The sequence below is a fragment of the Spermophilus citellus genome, assembly GCF_964194105.1.
Source record: "Spermophilus citellus genome assembly, chromosome: 3".
NCBI lineage: Eukaryota > Metazoa > Chordata > Mammalia > Rodentia > Sciuridae > Spermophilus > Spermophilus citellus.
The window spans coordinates 19900650-19924888 of NC_138184.1; the positions used below are offsets into that span (position 1 = coordinate 19900650).

General features: G+C 41.3%; 1 protein-coding gene and 1 long non-coding RNA gene across 4 annotated transcripts in view; one reads left to right on the forward strand and one right to left on the reverse strand.

Moving 5' to 3' along the window:
* Positions 1–21424, reverse strand: part of LARS2 (leucyl-tRNA synthetase 2, mitochondrial) — a 144952-nt gene extending 123528 nt beyond the window's left edge. The window contains exons 1-4 of one of the 3 annotated variants that reach the window (XM_081282817.1): positions 21292–21366; positions 19551–19631; positions 16760–17014; positions 10119–10247 (exon numbers count right to left, since the gene is read on the reverse strand). In XM_081282817.1, the coding sequence (XP_081138943.1) occupies positions 10119–10247; positions 16760–16993 (363 nt within the window). In that variant the 5' untranslated portion in view covers positions 16994–17014; positions 19551–19631; positions 21292–21366. Of the gene's footprint in view, positions 1–10118; positions 10248–16759; positions 17015–19550; positions 19632–21193 lie in introns of all 3 variants that reach the window. The other 2 variants (XM_081282815.1, XM_081282816.1) reach the window with 2 other exon arrangements.
* LOC308643113 overlaps positions 1–24239 on the forward strand; it is a 622623-nt gene that overhangs the window by 97348 nt on the left and 501036 nt on the right. The window lies entirely within an intron of this gene.

The following is a 24239-nucleotide window of genomic DNA, read 5'->3' on the forward strand; positions in this document are numbered from 1 at the left end:
CTTTCTGACCACCCAGAAAGTCAGAAGAACAAGATACCACTACAATGTCTGCACTGAGACAAAGGGAGAAGCACTCAGCAGAGCCCAAAGGGTGACATCAGCTCAGCAGCTTGAACAGACTCCTGGACAGGACTGGATTAGTGGGAGAGATGGAACCAGGGCAGGGAGAGAGGGCCAGAAATTCCCTGGATTCTCCCTTCCTCCTGCCCTCCAATCTCACCCAGATTTCCTATTGTTCAAAACCAGATAGAGGTCAATGGACATACAGCTTGGGAAACAGAACCAGAGGGGTCAGCCTTCTGCCACAGAAATCAAAGCAAGGAATGGCTCTGACAGCAAACTGGCCAAGGACAGTGTGGGAACACTATTAGAACCACAACCCTACCATGATGTGAGATCTCAGAGGAGTCAGGGAAGTTAAGACGCAGGCCAGAAATCAAGGATGGAGGCAAATGGTGGTAGAACCCTGGAGAGGCTAGGGCAGAGCTCAGGGTCCAGCCCTGGAAAGGCCTGGGAGCTGGCTAACAGCCATCCGGGCAAGACTGCCTGCCTTCCTACAGCTGAGCCCAGGTGTCTCGGGGTTGGCAGGTGGTTAGAGGACAAGCAGATTAGAAGAGGGGGATAGAGGAGAGAGCAGGTTCCATATGAAAGAGTACAGAAAAGACTCTGGCGGGACATGCTGTGGAAAATGTCAGGGTCACTGGCTGGAGGAGTCTCCTCAAAGTGGGAGGGTGGTCAAAGGAGGCCAAGCTTTATCTATGTTGTGTTTCTTTTTTAACAGGGGCACTACAGAATTTTACGTACAATTTAAAAATACTTTAAGAAGAAAAAATAAATAAACAGGCAAATGGACAGTTGTTCCTCCAACACAGGAAGCAAGCAAGAGCAGAGAGAGCGAAAGAGTGTGGAGGCCGATGGGAAAGAAATTGCCCAGTGGACAGAGGTAGCGCCATGTCGCTACCAAGGACCAGCCAGTTCCCTGGAAATAGCCAGCTCTCTCCCTCTCATCATAAGACAAAACTTTACATCTGAAATCGGTGCAGCTTCAGACTAAGAGCAACCATGGTTACTGCTTCTCAAAAACGGCTATTCTCAGAGTACCGTGGTGTCTTTGGAGTAGGTTCAACACTATTTCCAAGAAATAAGAAACAGCACATTTAATTTTGTTAGCAAGTACAATAACCCAGCATTATTACAGATTGGATATAAAAATCAAATGAATATTTCAGAATAAAAAACAAAACAAATGATGGTACCCAAACTCAAAGCAGCAGACCTCCTCTGGGAATGTGGAGGGACGTGATAGGCAGATGAATCAGTCAGTTTCCAATCAAGGGCCTGGACTGGCAATTCAGCCTCCCCTTGAAATTACATCTGCAAGGATAAGCCCTGGAAATCCACTATCTACTTTCTGATGCTACAGAGATTTGAAAATTTGAAAACTAAATGCCATACGCTGCACTCTCTGGGCACTTCATAAACACCTGTTCACTGACTGGCAACCGAAAGGCCGAGGAGATGTACACTACCGTTCACTCGCTAAGAACTCCCCTCGCTTCCTGATATTTGTGGGTAATTACATTATGGTTATGCAGCTGCCAGACTCATAGCCTCAATTTTCCTCCTCCTCCACAGTGAATAGCAAAAAGGCCCAAGCAGAAAACTATTTGGACAATGCCTGGTGGCTTTTTGCCTAAGACTAATTAGTCCAAGCCCAACTCTGTGAGGGGGACTTGGCACTTTGATGCTTTCATCACCCAGGATTCTGGACCAGAAGGTGCTGGGGAGACCAGCCGAGGTGGGAGGCGGGCAATTTTATTTTCTAACCATCTGTGCATACAACATATGAAAACACAACAAAATCACCATATGGAGCTGAGCTTTAAATATGTCATCAGACGTTCTATGAGTTTGAGAAGCAACGGATTGGCACTGCAGCCTTTGCTGATTACTGAGAGATTTACCTCTGGCTTCAAATGGCCATGTTCAAATATGCAGAGCTCAGGACGCCCTTTAATGGCTATTATTAATTGGGTTATCCTCAAAAAGTGCACTATAGCTTCTAAAGGGTTTTCTCATTGATTGTCTCACACAAATCTTGCAACAAATCTGTGAGATGGGTAAGGCAGGTGTCGTCACTGCTGATTCCTGATTGACTTGTGCCACTCGGTTTACACAGTACACATCTCATCCATGTTCCCATCAGGTTCAGCTAGCTGCTTATGACCTTTAGCTTTCTTCTCCCTTCCATGTGAGCTGTGTGTTGTTTTTTTTTGTTTGTTTGTTTTTTGTTTTTTGGTTTTTTTTAAGTACTGGGGATTGAACTCGGAGGGGCTTAACCACGGAGCCACATCCCCAGCCCTTTTTTATATCTTATTTAGAGGTAGGGTCTCACTAAGTTGCTTAGGGCCTCACTATGTTGCTGAAGCTGGCTTTGAACTTGCAATCCTCCTACCTCAGCCTCCTGAGCCACTGGGATTACAGGAGTGTGCCACCATGCCCGGCTGTGAGCTATGTTTGAACCTAGAGAACCACATCCACTTTTTGCCCTGCAGAGTACTCCATCCTATTCATTTCAGTGCCATATCTGGAGGAGGACTTGTGTCATAATTACCTGATGGATCATTTAAACTGCAGATTCCTGGGCCCCATGCCTGCCTTTCCAGCAAACTCCTCAGGGGATCATTATGTTTAAGAACTTAATGTTTAAGAACCACTTGCTGGACATAGAAAAGCTGACCAAGCATAAATGCCTCTATGCCCAAACTGGCAGCAGCAACTTTGTGTTCTGGGCAATGTTTCAAATTTTACAGGCTCAAACTCCAGGGCCCCGCACATGCTAAGCAAGCACTCCACCACTGAGCTACATCCCTCGCCCTTTTTATTTTTTTGTTTAATTTTAAAACAGGTCTTTACTGGCCTCAAACTTGTGACCCTCCTCCCTCAGCCTCTCCAGCAGGTGTGCGCCACTGCACCCCACAGAGTTTTAACTTTTCATTCATTATTTGCCATACATGAGCCCAAAGACTTTGTCATGGGCATTTGAGAGTTTTCAAATTTGAAAACAAAAATTTATATTTGAGTAATAAACACTTATTCTAGAACTTATTCTAGACTTAAAGAAAGGAGTTGTATGCTTTAAAGAATATCCAGGGACTCCATCAACTCAAAAATGGTTGAGGCTTACCAAACTGTGAACTCCACAGCAACAAAGGACCCCATAGGGTGCAGATATACCAAAAATGATGGTCCCCGTGACCATTAACACTTGACATGCATTAAACACAAAAAGAGTTAGAGAGACCTTTCCTGCCCCTGTGAAGCTTACAGTATATTATTGGACAGATAAAAACAACACATGGAGAACACAGGGACTTAGCTAAAGTGAGTTTTCAGTTCTGACTGTAAGTGTACTTCTTGATAAATGTGAGCTGGAGAATTGAGGTATAAATTGATGGTAGAAGTATAAATTTAAGGGACCTTGAAGAATGATGAGGCTTGCTTACAGAGGACAGTGAGAGGTACTCCAAGAAGGAGAAACACGGGTAAAAACCACAGAAGTGAGAACAAGGACATTCCTCTATTTTGAGACGAGTTTGTACTTAGTTAAGGGTTGTGGATTCAGAAGGCCTGGGAGGACAGGTCAGGTAGGATCATTGCAAAAAGAAAACTGCAGCAGTGAACAACTTTGGATTCTGTTAAAAATATTTATATGAAGCATGCAGGACATAGTTTAAGGGTAGTAGAGAGGAGGGATGCAATTAGGGAGAGTGGCACGGGCGCTTCCTGGTTACTGGCAGAGACAAGAAAGACTGCTCCTTTGCTGGCATGGTAAAAATGCCAAAGGCTGAAATCTGAGCCCAAGTAACATAGCTTCTCAAGTGACAGAGTTGCCTTTTAATGAGGCATGACAGCATGCTTGAGTGTGGGACCACTGGGACCCAACAGCTCTGAGTCACACCCTAGTTCTCTTTCACTCTTGGGTGGTGCGGCAGGATGGGGGACTCATCTCTCACTGGGGGAACTGAGATGATCCCAGCTTTCAGGCATGTTTGTGAAGGCACAGGAGGTCACTAGGGGCGAGGGTAGTTAATTGCACTCTGATCTCATTCTTCTCCTTGTACAATCTATTAGTTGCTATGGGAAGAAACCACAGGAAAAGCTACCTTGAACTTTGAGTCATCATTCTTGCCCATTCTCAAAGCTAAACTATGATCCATAGTCTGGCCAGCCTCACAAAATGCAAAGACAAACCACAGACTGAAAGAAGATATTGATACTACATTCAGCTAACAAGGAATCAATAATCCAGACTATATAAAAACTCCTATAGAGCAATAGGAAGAAGACACACAATACAAGAGGAATTTAGAAATAATGTGAGCAAGCCAATCAGGGAAGAGGAAGCTTACATAGACAATAAACAAGAAAAACATCTCAGTCTCCCACAGACAGTAATCAGGAAAGTATAAACTAAAAGCACAAGTGAAAACTGGGGGTATAGTTCCGTGGGCATTCTGGGTTCAATCCCCAGCACCAAACAAACAAACAAACACAGTTGGATGCTAATTCCTATATACTAATAGAAGAGATTAAAAAGTCAACACTACTATTTGTTGTCAAGGATATATAACAGTAAAAAATATATATATCACTCTTTGCTAATGGACGTATAAATCATCAAGACTTTGGAAAGCAATTGGGTGGGATGGAGTAATGCTGAGGCTGTTCACACTCTACCTAGCCAGGCCACTTCCACAGGCTGACAGGTCCAGCACAAGGGTGTTCACTGAACATCCTTGGGAAACAACTTGAAAATCAATGTGAAAATGGTTAATTAAATATTGTCAAATAGCACCCAAAATGGATGAACTAACTCTAGAGCCACAGAAAGGATAAATCTGGAACTAGTGAGTAAAAATGTATGTAAATACTAATCAGATACCTTCTATATTAAATTAAAAATACAAAACTACATGTAAATGTGTGTGTGGTATGTGTGTGTATCCTTAAACAATATATAGAGTGAACACATGAAAATATAAAGTCAAAGCCTTGGGAGAGTGGTTACTTAGCAGTGAAGGATGGGAATGTGACTGTTGAGAGGAACAGCTGAATACTTTTTTTTTTTAAAGTATTGAGGCTAACAGGATTAAATGGTACTATATGTTACATCAGGATGGTAGGTTTGAGTATCTGTGGACCTGAATACTTCTATGTTGGAAATGTCCATAGTTTTAAAAGTATCACATTGAAATAAAAGGAACAGATAAGACTACCTGGTAAAGTGAATAGAGAAAAAAAGATGAAGTGCTCCAGAACAGAATCCGAGGCAGGGTGGCCAAATTCCTTGAAAAACACAGAATCTTAATACTGACATAGAAAGAAATAGACAATCTAAATAGTCCTATTAGAGAAATAGAATTTGTAATTTTAAAACTTGCCCCAAAGAAAACTCTAGGCCCAGACAGCATCACTCATGAATGCTAACAAACAATTAAGAAAGAAATAATAATAACATATACCACTTTCAGAAAATAGGAAGAAGGGAATACTTTGTAGGTCGAAGTGATGCATGACTGTAACCCCAGCTACTCAGTAGGCTGAGGCAGGAGAATCTCAAAGTTTAAAGCCAGCTTGGGTGACATACCAACACCCTGTCTCAAAATAAAATAAAAAGGGCTCGGGTTGTGGGTCAGTGATAGAATGTCTACCTAGTACGCATAAGGCTGTGGGCTTAATCCCCAGGACTCCCCTCTATGTTGCCTAGAAAGAGGGGAAAAATTCCATAGCTTGTTTTATGAAGCCAGCATAATCTTAATTCCCAAGAAAATGTCAGATCAATATTTCTCATGTACACAGGGAAATTAGCAAATTGAATATAACAATATAAACATCTTTTAAAATATTTATTTATTTATTTTTAGTTGTAGTTGGACACAATATCTCCATTTCATTTGTTTATTTTTATGTGGTGCTGAGGATCGAACCCAGGGCCTCGTGTGTGCTAGGCTAGTACTCTACTGCTGAGCCACAACCCCAGCCCCTAAACATCTTTAAATCATGGAAAAAAGGTAATGTTCCTCAAGAATGTTTTACTATTGTTAAAAGTAAATTAAGATAATATACCACATTAATGGATAAGAAAGGGCATTTGACGAAAATCAACATTCATGATAAAAATTCTTAGCAAGTTAGTAATAAAAGAGAACTTCCTGAACCTGACTGTGAGTTTGCAAAGATGGAATGAAATGGGGAAAATTGTGGAGTAAGTTGGGAGGAAGAAGCCAAGATACAAGAGGAAAACTCAGAGAGTAGAGTCTGATGCCAAGAGAACAGAATGGTTCAAGGAAGAAACATGCCACCGATTGCATATCACCGAGGCTGAGGAAGATGAGGACAGGGGACACTTCTGCAGAGGTCACTGTGGCCAGAAAGACTCACTACATGAGGTACTCCACATTATATTTCCCATAATGCTGTTCTTGGTGTGTCTTAGAAGTACTTCACACATCCTCATTCAAGAACAAAGCAAGCCAACAAACTAACAAATTAATAGGGCAGAGTTGGCTAAATTTTTCATAGGCCTACTGCCTGATTTTCAACCTAAAATTCCAGTGTTTCTATTTAATAGAGTAGAAAATCAAGGGTTTAGAATAAAACTGGTGTTTATTGACCATTTATTGATGAATTAATCAATACACATTTCAGATCTTGTTTGGCAGTCCCAGATTAGATATTCCTGCCCTCTTTAGAGTGAGGATCATTAAGCTCAACTTGAGTTCAAGCCCAAGTGATCTCAAGGACTTGTCCAGACACTGGGTAGGATTTGAAAATGTCAGGGAAGTTCAATAAGTCTTCTTTCATATGGTTGACAGTTAAACTGAGGTGGGGTTTTTTTTGTTTTTGTTTTTGTTTTTCCTTTTTTCTTCCCCCGCCCCCCCTGCCACATCACTTAAAAACAGCCTGACCAAGTTTGCTGGTTACATATGGAATGCTCTGACTTAACATGAAGTATGAAAATTAGCAAGAAATTAATTGCAATGTAACTTAAAAGGACATCTCCAAAGGACAGCTTGTCATCTTAAAACAGAACAACTAAATCGATGAACAGAAAACAAAAAACCTAGGAGTCTGCTGATCACATAGCCTAAGATACCTTAAACCAAATAACAAATAGTGACTTCAAGAATAAGGCCCAGATCCAGGCTGAGCACAGACACTATGAACTGTAGACAAGAATATGCAGTCAAGCTGCTTCTCAGAGGGCAGCTTTGTGCAGCAGACACCACGCAGAAGAGAGCAGGGATTCATTTATTAAATGGTAGTGAATCACTTTCCTGAGCAGCTCAGAGTAAATTAGATCAGTATAAATAATAATTACAGCTATCACTTGATAAAGGATTATGTGCTAGATATAAGCACCATACGTGTACCATCTCATTTAACCCTTCCAACAACCCTAGAGGGAGGAATTATTGTTATCATTATTTTCCTCTTTCCTTTTCATTCCTTTCTTCTTCTCTTTCTTTCTTTTTTCTTTTTCTTTTTTTTTTTTTTTTCATGCTGGGGATCAAGTGCCTTGCACATGCTAGACAGCACTCTACTACTGAGCTACAGCCCTGGTCCATCCCTATTTTTAAAATGCGCAAAGTGGGATTCAGAAACACTAAATGACTAAACAGGATCACACAGCTAGAAAGTGGTACAACACCATTCAAACCATGTCCAATTCCTGGGTCCAGTCTGACTGAACTTCAGCGATGGCAGGAAGACACCATTTAACACTTGTCTTTTGAGTCTGAGCTGCCTGGAAGGATCCAGCTCCTCTGGGCCTAGGGCTCTGCCATGAGCTTCTTCTGCAGCATCTCATCTCATTCAAAGGAATTAGAATCCCACATATAAACCCTCAACCTTCCCCATACCCTATCATCAATGCTTATGCTTTGCTGTAAATATTTAACCTTCAACAATTTGCCTGCACTCACTAATTGATCAAAATAAGTTGGCATAAGTAATAATAACAATAACAGCAAGACAAATCTAGTTGAAGGATCACTGTTAGTTAAGGAACTGAATTTTAAGGGACTAGGGGTGTGGCTTAGCAATAGCGTATTTGCCTAGCATCTGCAAGGCCCTAGGTTCCATCTCCAGTCAAGGAAGGATGGAAGAAAGAAAGGAACAAAGGGAGGGAGGGAGGGAAGGAAGGAAATAAAAAAGGAAGGAAGGAAGGAAGGAAGGAAGGAAGGAAGGAAGGAAGGAAGAAAAGAAATTTTATTTTAGTAAAAAAGCCAATTCATTCTGACCTGTCTCTTTCTAACAAACCACAGAAATAATGGCAAGCAATATGAGGGAAAAATAACATGTGATATAACCATAAATCTTTTGACCATGTGAGACAGAATGCAAATCTCTAAGTTTGGCAGTATATAGCTATTAACTCCTCGACAGACACATCACAACTTGACCTCATTTTTAAGGAATACTTCTTGCTGTCAATTTTAGTTCAGCAAAAACCTTCAAACTAATTATGACATAAGATGCACTTACCTCTCTAAAGAAAAAAAGCTTTATAAAAAAACTGGGAGGTGGCAGATAACACCTGTATAGACCCTGACAAGTTAATAACAGCAAACACCAGTGGAGAGCCAGTAAATGTTGAACAACTGGCTTTCGGGGGAAAGCACTCATTTGTAGGTTTGCTGATTTCCAAGGTGTAAATACTCCCACCACAGTGGATTTCAAACTACCCAGATGACTAAAAACAAAATCGAATAGGGATGTATACTACCAGCTTTCAAGATCTGATGTGAGTAGGATCCTGCCCACAGATGGCAACTGCCAATATTTATTGGTAACATACTGTGGTCCCTAGTCATGGCCAATAGGGCAGGTACAATTTTATCCTCATTTTAAAGATGAGAGAAAACTAGGTCTTGAAGAGGTTAATTAACTAGTCAAAGTTTGCACTGGCATTTGAATCCTGGGAGTCTATTTCAATGGTCCAAGCTCTCAGCTCCTCCTCCATCTTGCCTCTTTCCATAGGTGGTTAAAAGATAATTTGGTTACTATCACCCCATCTTATAGTTGATGTCTTGCTAAAGAGTAAAGAGCAGGTTCTAGGCTAGTGGGCAGTGGGGTAAATAGGACCAACCTACATCAGCCACAGAAGGGCGTTTGTCCTCCTCTCTCCTGATAAATTTCACCTTGCCCTTTAAGATTCATGTCAGAAGTTTCCTCTTTATCAGAGCTTTCCCAATTCCCCAAATAATATTTTCCAAATATATTTTCTTATAAAATTTTATTTTTTCCCATTATAAAATAAATGCTTGCTCATTAGAGAATGTAAAAACATCTAACATAAAGGGAAAAATCTCTCTCGTGGCCCCATATGCCATTCACAGCATGCTCTAGTTTGCATCTTAAATGTCACCCAAAGGCCCATATATTAGTGGTATTGGGAGCTGATGGAACCTTTAAGAGGTAGGGCCTAGTAAGAGGTCTTCAGGGGCTGAGGGTGTTCCCTTGAAGGGGATAGTGAGACCCAGACCCTTTCCTTCCTATGTTTCACTTCCTGGCCCATGAGATGAACCATGCTGTGCCATGTGCTGCCCACCATTTGCCATCTGCAGCAAATGGTGGGCAGCACATGGTCTAAAAGCAGTGGGTCCACCTGATGGTGAGAACGAAACTCTAAAGTCACGACCAAAATAAACCTTTTCTTCTCTATAAGTTGATGATCTCAGATATTTGTCAAAGTGCTAGAAAATTGACTACACACAGGATTTGATTCATTTTTCTATTGTGGGCTTCATTCCCCTATATAATGATTATTTATGGATGGGGTGACTCCTTCTGGGAAGACATGAGGGTTACCCACATTCGTATCTGCACCCTTAGCGCAACATGCAATTCATGGCTGTCTTCCCAATTAATGTAGGTGCTTGATTATGATGTCTTCTATGCATAAAAGGAAACACCAAGCTTTTCAATTCAATCCTCAAAGTCATTCTAATCATACCTAAAGTTGGCTGTCATCATTTATCCTGAGCACACGCCACTACACTCTTGTCCTGAGTGGGCAGAAGAGGGCTGTCTCAGCAGGCATCTTTCCTTACCTGCATTCCTCTCATCTTCTGGAACCGTGCGATGGTGTCACTGATAGTATAGACACGCACGTGGCCCATATGCAGCTTGCCAGAAGGATAAGGGAACATGGAAAGCACATAAAACTTGGGCTTTGATTTCTAGGAAAGAATAACAAAGGAGGACAATGAGTATTTATTAAGCATTTTCTGGGAACTCTGCATGCAATAATACTTTGGCACTTTATTCAAGGTAACAATTCAACATTTAAAAAATTTCCTTTGAATAACTTTTCTCGTTATGTAAATTGACAAAAACATTAAAAACCAAAATTCAAAGCCCTGGTTTAAGCTAAAAAATGTCCAAAATAACACTGAACAACCTCAAAGTACTAATTACCTGTATATATTTTTAATTTTGTTTTTTCTCTTCTAAAAGCTTCTTTTTTAAGACAGCTTCTATCTAGGTCATAAAGAACTGTTTTTCCAAATGAAGCTCTAACATATATATCCATATGATTCAAGGAAACAATAGGTGAATTACACAGATGAGACATCTCTAAAAATGGAGCCCCTTCCTAAATTCCCTTTGGCTGCATTCAACATTAAGAGCAGGATCATGAATACCAGTTTGGATCCTGAATTTCCCCACTGTATTGTGAGCTTATCTTTCAACAGAAAAAAACTGAAGTAGAAAGTCATGAGAAAAATCTTAACCAACAAAGGCTAAAGGTTGCTATTTTCCAGGGATGACAGACAGAATTATGGAACTCTCCAGCTTCCAAAGCACCAAGATCATGAGAAACACAGGAAATCTGTACATTGGCCTGAACAGAGTGAAGACAGAGCAGGTGGTTTTTACTGGGTCACTGACTTTTGGTACCTGGGCTATGGCATTGGTAAAATGGTAAATGTTGTCAAGGATCTGTACACATGAGGAAAAAACGCTCCAAGGGAAAGGTGGGAGTCACTGAATTGATTCTTCTTAGGGGAACCTTCTTAGGGGAACCTGTTGTTCAAGGGCAAGTACTGTGGTTTCATTTTTGTTTGTTTGTTTGTGTCTGTGTGTGCTCTGGATGGAAACTGGGGCCCTGTGCATACTAGGCAAGTGCTCCACCACTGAGTTCCACCCCAGCCCAAGGACTGCTTTAATCATCTTTCTCCACCTCTCCAGCCTCCCAACAGGAGTTTAATAACCATTGGATAAATGTTTTGTTGGCCTCTGTGGGAACACTTTTTACCAAAGGGCATTTTCCCCCAGAAAAACTTTACAAATCCTGTCTGGGTAATGGGAGGCTTTCCTTAAACCCTCCCAGGGTGTGTGTTAGGGGTGGGAGGTCCCCAGACAAAAGGAAAAGCAACAGGAACTGCTTCTGTTGGTCACTGAAGGGGGCCATCTGCTGCCACCTCTGTTGGGTTTCTCTCTGCCTTCTAGGTCTCCCTTTTGGTCCTTAGTCTCTTCCTAGAGGATTGTAAGACTTCTTTGAGGCTTTGTTTTCCCCAAATAGAAACAAAGGAAAAACAGAATATTCATAACCTTTCTTGTGAACAGGTATAGGAGAATGGTTTTAAAATATTGTTTGCCAAGCACATGCATAACTGACAACGGACAGAGCCAACTGTACTCAGGTGAGTAGAAGACACAAGAAATCAGGCTCTTGCCAAGTTCTTGTCTTTCCTTTTTTTTCTATTTTTGGTGGCACTGGGGATTGAACCCAGGGGCATGCTACCCTCCAGCTTCATCCTCGGCCCTTCTCCATTTTTTGCAGTTCTGGAGATAAAATCCAAGGGCAATTCACCCCTGAGCTACATCCCCAGTCCAGTTTATTTAAGGCATTTTATGGTTTATATATGAGGTGTCCCCTAAAAGCTCATGTGTGAGACAATGCAAGAATTTTCAGAAGTGAAATGATTGGGTGGTGAGAGCCTTAACTTAATCACTGGATTAATCCACTAAGAGAGAACTGCAGGCAGAGAGGGTGTGGCTAGGGGAGGTAGGTCACTGCAGGTGTGACTTTGGGGTTTACATTTTGTTCCCGGTGAGCAAGAGCTCTCTGTTTCCTTGTTGCCATGTCCTGAACTGCTTTTCTCTTCCATGCCTCAACTCAGGCACAGAGCTATGGAGTCAGCCACCAATGGACAGAACCTCTGAAACCACGAGTCCCAAATAACTTTCCCTCCTCTACATTGTTTTTGTCAGGTCTCTTAGTCACAGCAACAAAAAAGCTAACTAAAACAAACAGGGTCTCACTAAATTGCTGAGGCTGCCCTCAAATTTGGGATCCTCCTGCCTCAGCCTCCCTAGAGACTGGGATCAGCTAGGATTGCAGGTATGCACCACAGCACCCAGTTCTTGCCAAGTTCTTTGACTTCCTTCAACAAAGAAGGCAAAAAACTTTAACAGAAGTGCTAATATGTGGAAAAAACAACTAAAATGGAACATCTCCTTGCACTGACTATCCTTTAGAAGTTACCACGGTAAGGAATACTGCCTGGAGGAAGAGGAGGAAGAGAACAAATAAGGCATCTGGAAAATCTAGAAAATCATCTAAAACTGCTGAAATGACAACCAAACGGGGTGGTAAGCAGGATACAGGTCATGCCCTTTGATTACAAAAAACTCAGGAGTGTGAGAGCTGAGATTCAAGGGTCAGTGGGAATTCAGGTATTAAGAAGGGGAGTGGGGCTGGGGATGTGGCTCAGGGGTGGAGCGTGTGCCTATCACACAGAGCCCCAGGTTTCTATCCACAGCACCAGGCAAACATAACAGGTGACAGAAAATCCTCTCAGCTTATAAACAAGTCCCTCAAGGGAGAGGCGACAACTCATTCTTTAACTTAATGCAAAAATCAAAGCAAGAAAACTCTTCATTTTTTCAAAATCTTTTTTTTTTTTTTTTTTTGGTACTGGAGATTGAACTCAGGAACACTCGACCCCTGAACCACATCCCCAACCCTATTTTGTATTTTTATTTAGGGACAGGGTCTCATTGAGTTGCTTAGTGCCTCACTTTTGTTGAGGCTGGCTTTAAACTCATAATCCTCCTGCCTCAGCCTCCTCAGCCACTGGGATTACAGATATACGCCACCACACCTGGCTTAAAATCTTATTCTTTCCTGCAATGGATGAGGCCTATTGTCTTTCAATTTTTAGGGATATGGGAAAATACCTTGTTAGAGTTCTTTGGGAATGAAAGAAATAGAATGTTATTTGTTGACATATGCTATTTCTAGTTTTTCCTAAAACATCTTCCTTATTTATAATTACCTTATTTTATTATACTAATATTTACTTTGTTACATTACCCTTATTTAACAATCTTGCCTCAAACATTTTCCATATACATCTTCTTCTCTAGCATCTCCTGTTTGTTCAATGAAGATTTAATTAGTAGCAAAATCAAACTAAGTCAAACTCCAAACTTATAAAAGATGTACAGAGAAGGACTGCTAGCAAGTCTTTAATATTCATGAATATTTTTGTTTATTGCAATAAATGTATTCAGCCTACTTCCTGTCTCTCTGCCTTTTGCTTTTCTATTTGAATTAAGTCATTTTCCTCTATGACAATGAAATGAGTTCTATCATCTGGGGGTGGAAAGGAGAAGTTATGGGGCTTTGTTATGATTAAGCAGAAATCTGATTGAAAGGGAAATTTTCAAAATTATATAAAAGTCTAAAAATTTAAGCCTTTAAGAGAAATTAAGATTATAAGCATTGGGGAGAGGAGGATTTTTATAACTGGGTCCTATTATCTTTGTCAGCTTCTGACTTCAAAAGATGACGTCTGGGGCTGGGGATGTGGCTCAAGCGGTAGCGCGCTCGCCTGGCATGCGTACGGCCCGGGTTCGATCCTCAGCACCACATACCAACAAAGATGTTGTGTCCGCTGAGAACTAAAAAATAAATATTAAAAATTCTCTCTCTCTCTCACTCTCTCTCCTCTCTCTCTCTTAAAAAAAAGACTTAAAAAAAAAAAAAGATGACGTCTGCCTCTGTGTGGCTCATGCTCTGAAGCTATAGCTAAGACTAGAGGGTGGCAGAATCAAAGGAGCACCCCACAGGAGTGCAGGGCCCTAGCTGTTATCCTAGCTTAGCTACCAGCTGTAAGGCCTTAGACAAATTCCTGTGCCTTTCTGGGCTCAGTTTGTTACCTGTTAATCAAAAGAGAGGCAAAAGAAAGTTCCAAGCAGCTGGGTGCGGTAGCACATGCTTGTAATCCCAGTGGCATGGGAAGCTGAGGCAGGAGGATCACAAGTTCAAAGCCAGCCTCAGCAACTTAGTGAGGCCCTAAGCAACTCAATGAGACCTTGTCTCAAAATAAAATATAAAAAAGGCTGGGGATGTGGCTCAGTGGTTAAGCACCCCTGGGTTCAATCTCTGGTACCAAAAAGAAAAAAGAAAAAAAAAAGAAAGTTCTAAGTAAAAGCACAAACTCAGGAATGCAACAGGCCTGGGTTGGAATCCTGGCCCTGCCATAGGCTAGCTGTGCATCTTGGCAAATGACAACTGAGCTTTGGCTCTCTTACTCCCCAAATGAGAAGAACAATACCTACGCTCAGGGTTGTTCCAGGATTAAAATGAAATAATTGATGGAAAGATGGCACCTGGCACATGGTAAAGAGCTCATCAAATGGCAATTCTTTTTAAAATGGTGATTAGGATGAGATGATAAGACATCTGACTCACTGGGGTGGATTTCAAATGTACCCAATACCACAAGGAGACTGACTATATATAAATGCTTCAAAAATCCCCCAGCACCCAGTCAGAGTCTTAGTTCCTGATAAAGATAAACTACATGTTCTTTTATCGACTTGTATCTTTTATTTATATAACATTTCAGTTTGTAAAATGTGGTCAGACACATTTTCTCATTTCATTTTCAAAACAATTCTGTGAGATAAACAATGCAAAGAGCTTGAGAATCAAGGAGGTAAAATGATAGCCCTAGATCATAAGAAATCACTTCTTGGGATGTGCAGTGTGACAACCCCTCAGGTCCTCACTGGGTGCGCTCTCTACTTCCCTCTTCCTGACATGGTACCCACAGGGTCCCACACAATATCCCTTAGGCCATTTCCCACATTATCAAACCATAGTTTATTTTCTTCCATTTAATATTTTTTAAAAATTATATGCTTAAGATGAATGAGATGTCGCAAAGGCAGTAAGCTACAACTTCAAAATGTTTAGAAGTCACTAAATTATAATCTAAACTGAAACGGGAAAAAAAAAGTAAATCTTACTTTACTTGTTCAGAACTAAACTGCTCCCTAGAATCTAAAACACACTTAGTTATGTTAGTCTGGTCATGTTGACCCAAAAGCTTTTCACTTCCTAATGAGGTAAAAGTCAAGCTTTTACTGTAAAATAATGCATTAAATTCAAGCCTATCTTTTTATCATTTCATTTTGTTATATGCTACACCTCTCTTGATTTTAGATTTTCTTCCTACCCAGTGCCAAAATCATCTATCAGGTGAACACAGTAGCTCCCCTCCTCGAGTCCATTTTTCTTAAGCATCCATCTCACAAGGAGGAGTGTGACAGGGTGGGAACCAGGTGGTGGGAAAGCCAAGTTCATGGAGTGTGCCTGGCATAGCCACATTCAACTGCTTGCCTGGGACCTAATCACTAATTCAACACAGCAGGACTATTTGACTATTAATAATACAAAGGGACAGTCAGAATTTAAGAGTAAAACTCTTACAGTGCATTTCTCTGATCAGATTGGGGTTGTAGCTTAGTGGTAGAGCACTTGCCTCGCTTACATGAGGAACTGGGTGTGACATATTGTGTCCATCTACAACTAAATAATAATAATAATAATAATAATAAACCCTTAAATATATCATGTAACAAATCATTATCTCCCATTTGTCATTCTGACCAATATCAAGAAGAAAGGATCAATATGTCTAAGACTCCTTCCCAATGGGCTGGCCTCCCAGAGGAGGAGCAAAGAGCTCTCCATGGAAATCAGCCATTGCCAAGTACTTAACACAACCAATTCTGGCAGAGTATCAAGTTGGTACATGTGGACCAGAAGCCAAGGGTCCACTAACTCTTTGACCGCTTCTGCAAGATGGCACATGCCTGTAATCCCTCACAGATTACAGGAAGGCAATGGTGCCTCCTCCCTCCCTTCTCTCTCTGCCAGCCAAAGATCTGTCCAGCAGCCTTCACTTGCCTTCCAGATCACATAGGAAGAAGGCTGGGACCCTCCCCACCCAAACCATGATGAAGTGAGAGAACAGGATTGGAGGCCAAGGTCATGCCAGGGGAGGGGCAGATCCTGTTCAACACGTGCTCATTTGAGGGGTCCAGGCTCCTCTTCTGGATCTCTGTGTGCTGCCCACAAAGAACCACGAAGGACCCCAAACCTGTTGATGCTCTTGTTTTGATGAGTTTCCCCTGACAAATGCTACTCCCGAATGCCTGGTGTGGTGCTGTCTGCCATGCACCTTGTGGACAATATTGCCCTGTACACACGCACATGCTGGGAACTCTTCTAAGCATTATCTTTGGTTCATCTCATTTATTCCTCACATTCCACCCAGCAAGCAGGTGAACACTGCTGCTTGTTTTAGATAAGAACACAGAAACCAGGCAGTCTGACCATAGAATCCAAGTCCCTACGCCCTCTGCTTTACGCCCCCAGCCCAGTACTCACATCAGTTTCTGAAATTTTGGAGGCCTGTTCTTTTATTCGTTGATGCCACCATTCCTCAACATCCTTTCTTGTCTGCAATGTATACTCTTTCGTCCATTTCCCAGTGGCACTGTAAATACTTCTGGTACATTCTGGAATTACTCGCCTTTCCCATTTGATGATGTCTGGCCAACCCTTTAGCTGCCTTCTCAGAAGAGAAGCATATAAACCCAGTTTCTGCCAAGCAGGAGCCATTCTTCAGAACACAGGAAGGCACTGAAAAAGAGGACAGAAGACAAGCTCACAAGCTGCCTAGAACCTTCCCAAAGGATCTTCTTTCCTATCAGCACACCCCTGTGTTTCCTGCCTGCTCTCTTGCTTTCTCCTCTTCTTCTTCATTTGTTTTTTCCCGAAAAGAATATTTTAGAAGTTCAATTCAGCTCATAGAGATTCCTGAATGGAAAATATAAAAGTGATTCATGCCCCCAAACACCAAAGATACAAATAACCTATAGGAACAAAGGGAGCCTGCTGCCTGGGCCAGCTCCTGCACAACCTCACAGATTACAGGAAGGCAATGGTGCCTCCTCCCTCCCTTCCCTCTCTGCCAGCCCAAGATCTGTCCAGCAGGCTTCACTTGCCTTCTCTCCTGGCCTCAGCAGAACTCTAAGCACATCTGCCTTGGCCCAAGGCTCAAAGAACAGAAGAGATCTGAACACAAATCTAGAAGAAGCAGAGATTCTAAGCTATTATAGCATTTTTTTCATACATATTCTTCTTTTTTTTTTTAGTTGTAGTTGGACACAATACCTTTATTTCACTTATTTATTTTTTTATGTGGTGATGAGGATCAAACCCAGGGTCCCGCACATGCAAGGCAAGCACTCTACCACTGAGCCACAACCCCAGCCCCTTCATACATATTGTAAGTTAAATAGACTTTATTACCAGGAATCCTCATTATTTAGAAAATTATTTATTCATTTGATTCTTCATTCATTTACCAAATATTTATTTATTCAGTGCCTATGGACCTAATGGATACAGCTGGGAACAACTTCAACAACAAAAAAATAGTCCCAGGCTGCAGGTGCAGCTCAGTGGCAGAGCATGTGCTTAGCTTGCAGGAGGACTTAGGTTCAACCCTCAGCATGGCAAAAAAAAAAGCAAATGAAGTCCTTTCTTTCAGGGCAATTATATACTGGAAGAGAAACCAACAAATAAACATAACATAACCTGTCGCAGTGGGGAGTACTATGTAACATTTTAGAATACAACCCATATATTGGACCCACCAGAATATGTTTGTAATTCAAAATTTAACTTTAGTGTGTCACTGGTTTCCTCCACAAGCAAATTCTGGAAATGACCTCATTGAAGAAGTTTCTTTCTGTTTTTACTGCTGTTTAAAGGGTTGAGGTACAATTTCATCGAATATTTAAGATGGACGAGTAAATACCCTACACTTTCTGCCTTCTTGTATAATAGCCTTGGAGAGCTGCTAGGGTGAGGGCGGGGGAAAAACAACAGACGAAAATAGGTCTTAACAAAAGAAAAACAAAGTTGGTACTCCAAACTGATGTTAATTCTGATTCTCTCAAAATTCTTTCCATAGCTACTAGAGTTTGGCCTGTTCCACAAAGATACTGGATCACAAATGTTGCCAGGAGGGTCATTAAAGGTTTATAAAAGTGGGATTCACACTCACATAAAATGGCATCGCAGTGTTGGCACTTTACCAGTTTATCTGCCAAAGCTTTTGACATACCAATTCTCACTGCATTTAACACCTCTTGCTTTTTTAGGGATGAAATCAGAGACAGACTGAAAAAAATTCTCCCTATCAACTGGGTTTGACAATATGTAGATGGGACTATAGGCATTAGGGTGAACCACATGAAACTGGTTAAATATTAGCAATTCTATATAACCAACCTAATGTACATAGACTTTGTATAATGACATCTGTTACATCTTATTTTTAGGGTTTAGGTTTCTATATAATTAGAATTATCTAGAGGCGTCATAGAGTTTATGGTTTTCTTGCTAAGTCAGCATTTCCATACTTTCGTAAGTCAAACAATGTCTGTTTAACAGAAGGCACATAGATACCTGTCTTTTATGTAAGGAGAGTGTTCTGGGCTGTCCTCACAAACAGAAAGAATGAAAAGTAACAAAATCATAAAAACACAAACTGACCTGAACTGCAATCTGACAAGGTTTTGGTTTCATTGCTGGTTAGCCATCGTGATGAATGAAATATGAGAATAGACAGATCACCAATAGGAGTAACATGAAGGGCATTCCTTCACTCAAAATTCTAATCCTGTCTCTAGAACTTACTTATTCTATACAACAAATCATAAGCAATACAGAGTACAACTCCCTGTCTACATAAGAATAAACTTTATATAATACCGCTCCCTAATAACCTCTCCTTTGCATAAATCAATGGACTAAAGAATACTGAAACATAACTGGGTATATAAATGAATTTGAAGTTTATAAAGAAAAAAGCACAAACTGATTAGAAAATGACAGGTTATTCAATGAATGGGGGCAACTTTCGAACTGGAGCGCCACCTCAAATCATACACTGGGGTAAATCCCAGATAAAGAATGTTTTTCTTAAACATAAAACAAGATAAAAACAGATGAGTATTTAATAAACTTTTACAAGGCACACAATGTTCTATCCTGATCATAAAAACAATGGAAAATTTCACAAAGGAAAATATTAATAAACATAGCTCTAAAAATGTAATAATGTCTGTATATCAAAATGTCATGAGCCAGGCACAGTGGTGCACACCTGTCATCCCAGCAGCTCAGGAGATTAAGGCAGGAGGATCTCAAGTTGGAGGCCAGGCTGGACAACTTAGTGAGATTTAGTCTGAAAGTGAAAAATAAAAAGGGTTGGGAGTATAGCTCAGAGGCAGAGCACTCCTGGATTTAATTCCTAGTACCAAAAAAAAATCTGAACAAAATTACTAGAGGGCAAACAATTCTGAAAGACCAAAACTACAATCACACAAGGTTTTCTAACACTAGAAAAAGTTCACATGAGAAGAGAAACACTCAAAACCTAATGTTAAAAAAGGGCAAAGGTATGGGCTGGAGGTATAGCTCAGTAGTAGAATAGCTGCTGAGCATGCCCAAGGTCCTGAATTTGATACCTCACCACACACACACACACACTTTTAAGAATAAAAGTCCAAGGGATAGGGGTATGGTTCAGTGGTAGAGCACCCCCCCTCAGCATTTGTGAGGCCCTGGGGTCAATACCCAGCACTAAAGAACAAAGATGCACAGGAAATACTGTTTAAGTTTTGGGGCTGGGGAAGTAAGTAGCTCAGTGTTATGGTGTTTGCCTAGCATGTGCCTGGCTCTGGCTTCCATCCCCAGCATGCAAAAAATAAAGTCACACCCTTTATCTTAGAGGTCCCCATACCATTCTCAGATTATTACACACTACCAGGACTCACTAGGAACCAGTCTGATTTTTACAGAACTTCCTGGGTCTCTGCCTTATTCCCTTCCTTTACTTCCCAGGCCCTGCTCTAGGTCATTCCAAATATCTCTCCATGGAAGGCCTAATGGGTACTGCCTCTTCCTGATATCAAGGAGCCACAATTGTATCAGAGAACTATGTGGATACAATGAATGTGAAAGGTGTAGCTCATGTTCTATGCTTATGTTCAAACTGGCTTTTATCTTCCCTAACTCTAGCTCATCCAGTTCCTTCACTTGTTTGTGATCTTGTCTTCTCCCTCCTTTCAAAGCAACAATTCCTGCTACTCCATCCTTCTCAGTCCTGACCTCATCTTACTTGGAGCTTGAGGTTGAAGTTTCTGAGAATAGAAGGGATCTGAGAACTGTACCCAAAATAATGATCACACAGACAGAGAAACCTAGAAGAGTAGAAGACAAAATGAAACAGACACATGGGAGAATTACAGGAAGGCATTTCTTTACACCCAAAATAAAGTGCAAGCAAGTCTCTGGGAAAATCCTTCTTAATGAAACTAAGTTTTAAAAAGACATGCTTGTGTTTTGCAGGTAGTTCCCTGTGTGACCTCAGGCAACTTGTTTCCTATCTGGAACTTCATCTTCCCTCTCTGTAAGCTAAAGATGTGGACCCAGATGATTTTTAAGGAGCTTCAGGTTCTAACATGCTGTGGCAATGACCTGTGAGCCCCAAAGATGCAATGAATTATCTTTGACTGGATCCAAGCCCCAATCCGGTCCAGAGGTAAAGAGCCAGGAATGAACCAAGGTAGAGAAGCTGCAGAGAGAGGAATTTCGAGTATATAACCATGTGAAGATGTGCGTTTTCTCTGGGAAGGGGTCCAGAGCAACGGGATCCAAGGCTTAAAGCGTCAAAAGACTAGGATCTCAAAGACTTTTCCAGTTCGGAAACTGCAAGGTTTCAGGACCACGTAACCCAGCCCCCACCTTTCCTTCTTGCCCCAGCAAAACGGAATCTCCCGATCCGAGATGAGAATATCAATCGGGCCTGTCTCTCGTCCCGCTGAGCTCCGGCAGGGATTTACCTGCTCACAGGCTCTGGCCTGCAGCTCCTCTATGCCTCGTTTCTCAAACCTTTAGACATACACGGCCCCGTCAGTCACCATGGGCGCCGCCATCTTGGCAGAACAACAACTTTATCGGTCGCGGCCGTCGCAGACACGGACAGGCGGGCGGGGCCTGGGACAAGGAGCTTGGCCTGTGGGCGGCTCCCAGCAGCCTGCGGGCGGGGGGTCTGGCGGTTGCCCCGCCCACCGGCCGTGCCGCATGTTTGCGGGTCAAATTATTACAATGTAGCCGGGGCCGGTGGTGTTTACTTGTAATCCCAGCTATTCGCGAGGCGGAAGCAGGAAGATCACCAAGTTCCAAACCTGTTTGGGCAGTTTAATGAGACCCTGTCTCAAAAAAATAAAAAGGACTGGGGTGTAGAATGCCAGAGGACTCAATGATAGAGTGCTATTGGGTTCAATCCCCAGTTCCAGGGGGGCAATGCAGCAAATGGCGTGAGAATCCTTAGGTTAGTGACACCAGGATAAACAAAGCAGCAGGTGGCGAAAAGCGCTGGGATAATCTGGAGACCTGGGTTAAAACTCTAGTTTAGCAACAACCGTCTACTGGACTTGGGCAGGTCTCCACCTCCTGATCCCGGAGGCATCTTCTTCTTCAGTATTCTCTGATCTTCTAATCCTGGGAGGGGAATTGCTGGCCAAAACCAGATTAGGGGCAAAATACTTTTCTCACCCAGTAAATGGGAGGGGAGGTGTGAAAGCAGAATACCTGACCAACCATCTTCCTCTGGAGAAATTATTGTATCCAAACCCACCAAGCTACTGCATGCACACCAGCAAATATTTCTTGCTTGTAATAAATCAATGAGTGATGAATTGCCAAGAACCAATGGTGTGAAAGTATACTTTTCAAAAAGGAAAAAATCTGTTGAAAGGAGAATTTGGAAACCGAAAACACACACACACACACACACACACACACACACACACACACATACACACTGGCAATCAGGGATACTGAAATTAAGTTGCTAATCATGCAAAATGGTTGATATCCTATAGTTCAAGAAAAAAAAAATAATGTTCCAGAACCATCTTTTTCTGAAATCATTTGTACCTTTATCAGCCAAAATTCATCCCATTACTATATTATTATTATTATTATTATACTGGGGATTGAATTCAGGGGCACTCAACCACTGAGCCACATCCCCAGCCCTATTTTTGTATTCTATTTAGAGACAGGGTCTCACTGAGTTGCTTAGGGCCAAGCTATTGCTGAGGCTGGCTTTGAACTTGCAATCTTCCTGCCTGAGTCTCCCAAGCCGCTCTGCCACCATGCCCAACCTCACCTTACTCTATTTTTTTTTCCTTTTAATTAGGTACATATGACAGTAGAATGCATTTTGATTCATTGTACACACTTCACTTTTGCTGAGGCTGGCTTTGAACTCACGATCCTCCTGACTAGGCCTCCAGAGCTGCTGGGATTACAGGAGTGTGCCACCCCTATGGGCTCATTATTATCTATATTCTATATCTTTGCTTCTATTCTTAAGATGAACAATAGTCATTAGGAAGTCAAGAAAAAGATACAGTTTCTTTTTGTAGTCAAAGACTTCAACCTACACTCCAGCCAAGGGATACACAGTCATTTCTTTTGCCCCTTTCCAGGCTTATCAAGTTTCCTGACAGTTCAACACCTATATACTTTATTACTCCAAAAGTGGGCTCCAGATCAGCAGCAGCCTCACCTGGGTACTTACTAAAAATTGGGCTGTCAGCCTGTACCTCAGACCATCAAAGTCTGTATTTAACAAGATCCACAAGTGATTTCAGTCACATTCAAGTTTGAGGGTTCCTGTTCTAGAATGTAAAAATTAGAAAAGATATTGAAAAACCTGCCCAAGAAAATTGGAGTCCAACCTACTCATTTTAAGGATATATAAACTGAGGCCCAGTGGAGCTGTCTTGCTCAAGGTCATGGTGCCTACCAGAATAGTGCTCTGACCAAATAGAAGAATTAGAGATTGTAAGTAGAATTTCTAGTCCAATCCTCTTACTTCAAAGATGATGATTCTAAGACCCAAAGATCAGACACAACTTGCCTAAGGTCATATATCTAGTTAATGGCAGAGCCAGGATTCCAATCCAGGTCTGTTGATCTCTCTATCCTATAACATGGGATACTTAATTTAAGCTGATACTATGGAATTGACTGGCATATTAACCTGCCACACATAAGGCATGCATCCATACTTAACTAGAGTTGCCCTATCTCTGTTGTACCCAAAACACAACCTCTACCCTTATTCTGGTTCAAAAGCATTTTCTTCTTATGGATTAAAGTTAACATTGACATTTCTAGAAGATTATTTCAAGTGGAATTTTTCTAAAAGTCATTTGCCTTATAGAAAAGTTGCTGTTTTTACATCAAACAACACAGTAGCATTGAAGTAAATTCTTTCACTGTTAAGGAGCTTGCTGCAAGGATACATTATTAAATGAAAGAGACAAGTTGCTGGATTATATAGAATGTCATACCTTTTTTAACAATATGAAATAAGTATGGAAGGAAATACAGAAAAAAATAAATGTCTCAAACTACTTTTTTTTCCTGTGATAATTTCTAGGGACAATGGGATTGAATGGGCCTTTCCTTTATGGTATCTGTATTTCTTTTACTCTTTTAGTAGCTTATATGGGGCTGAAGAATGACCCCCAAAGAAACCCAGGTTCTATTCCTTAGAACCTGTGAATGTTACCTTATATGCCCCCAAAAAGTTTTTGTACATGTGATTAAATTAGAGATCTTTAGGTGGAGATTGTACTGGTAGCCCTGAATGCAATGTAATCACAAGTGTCTTTTTTTTTTTTTTTTTTCTTTCCTGGTACTGGGAGATAGAACCCAGAGCCATGAAAATGTTAGGCACATGTTCTACCACTGAAATACTTCCCCAGCTCAA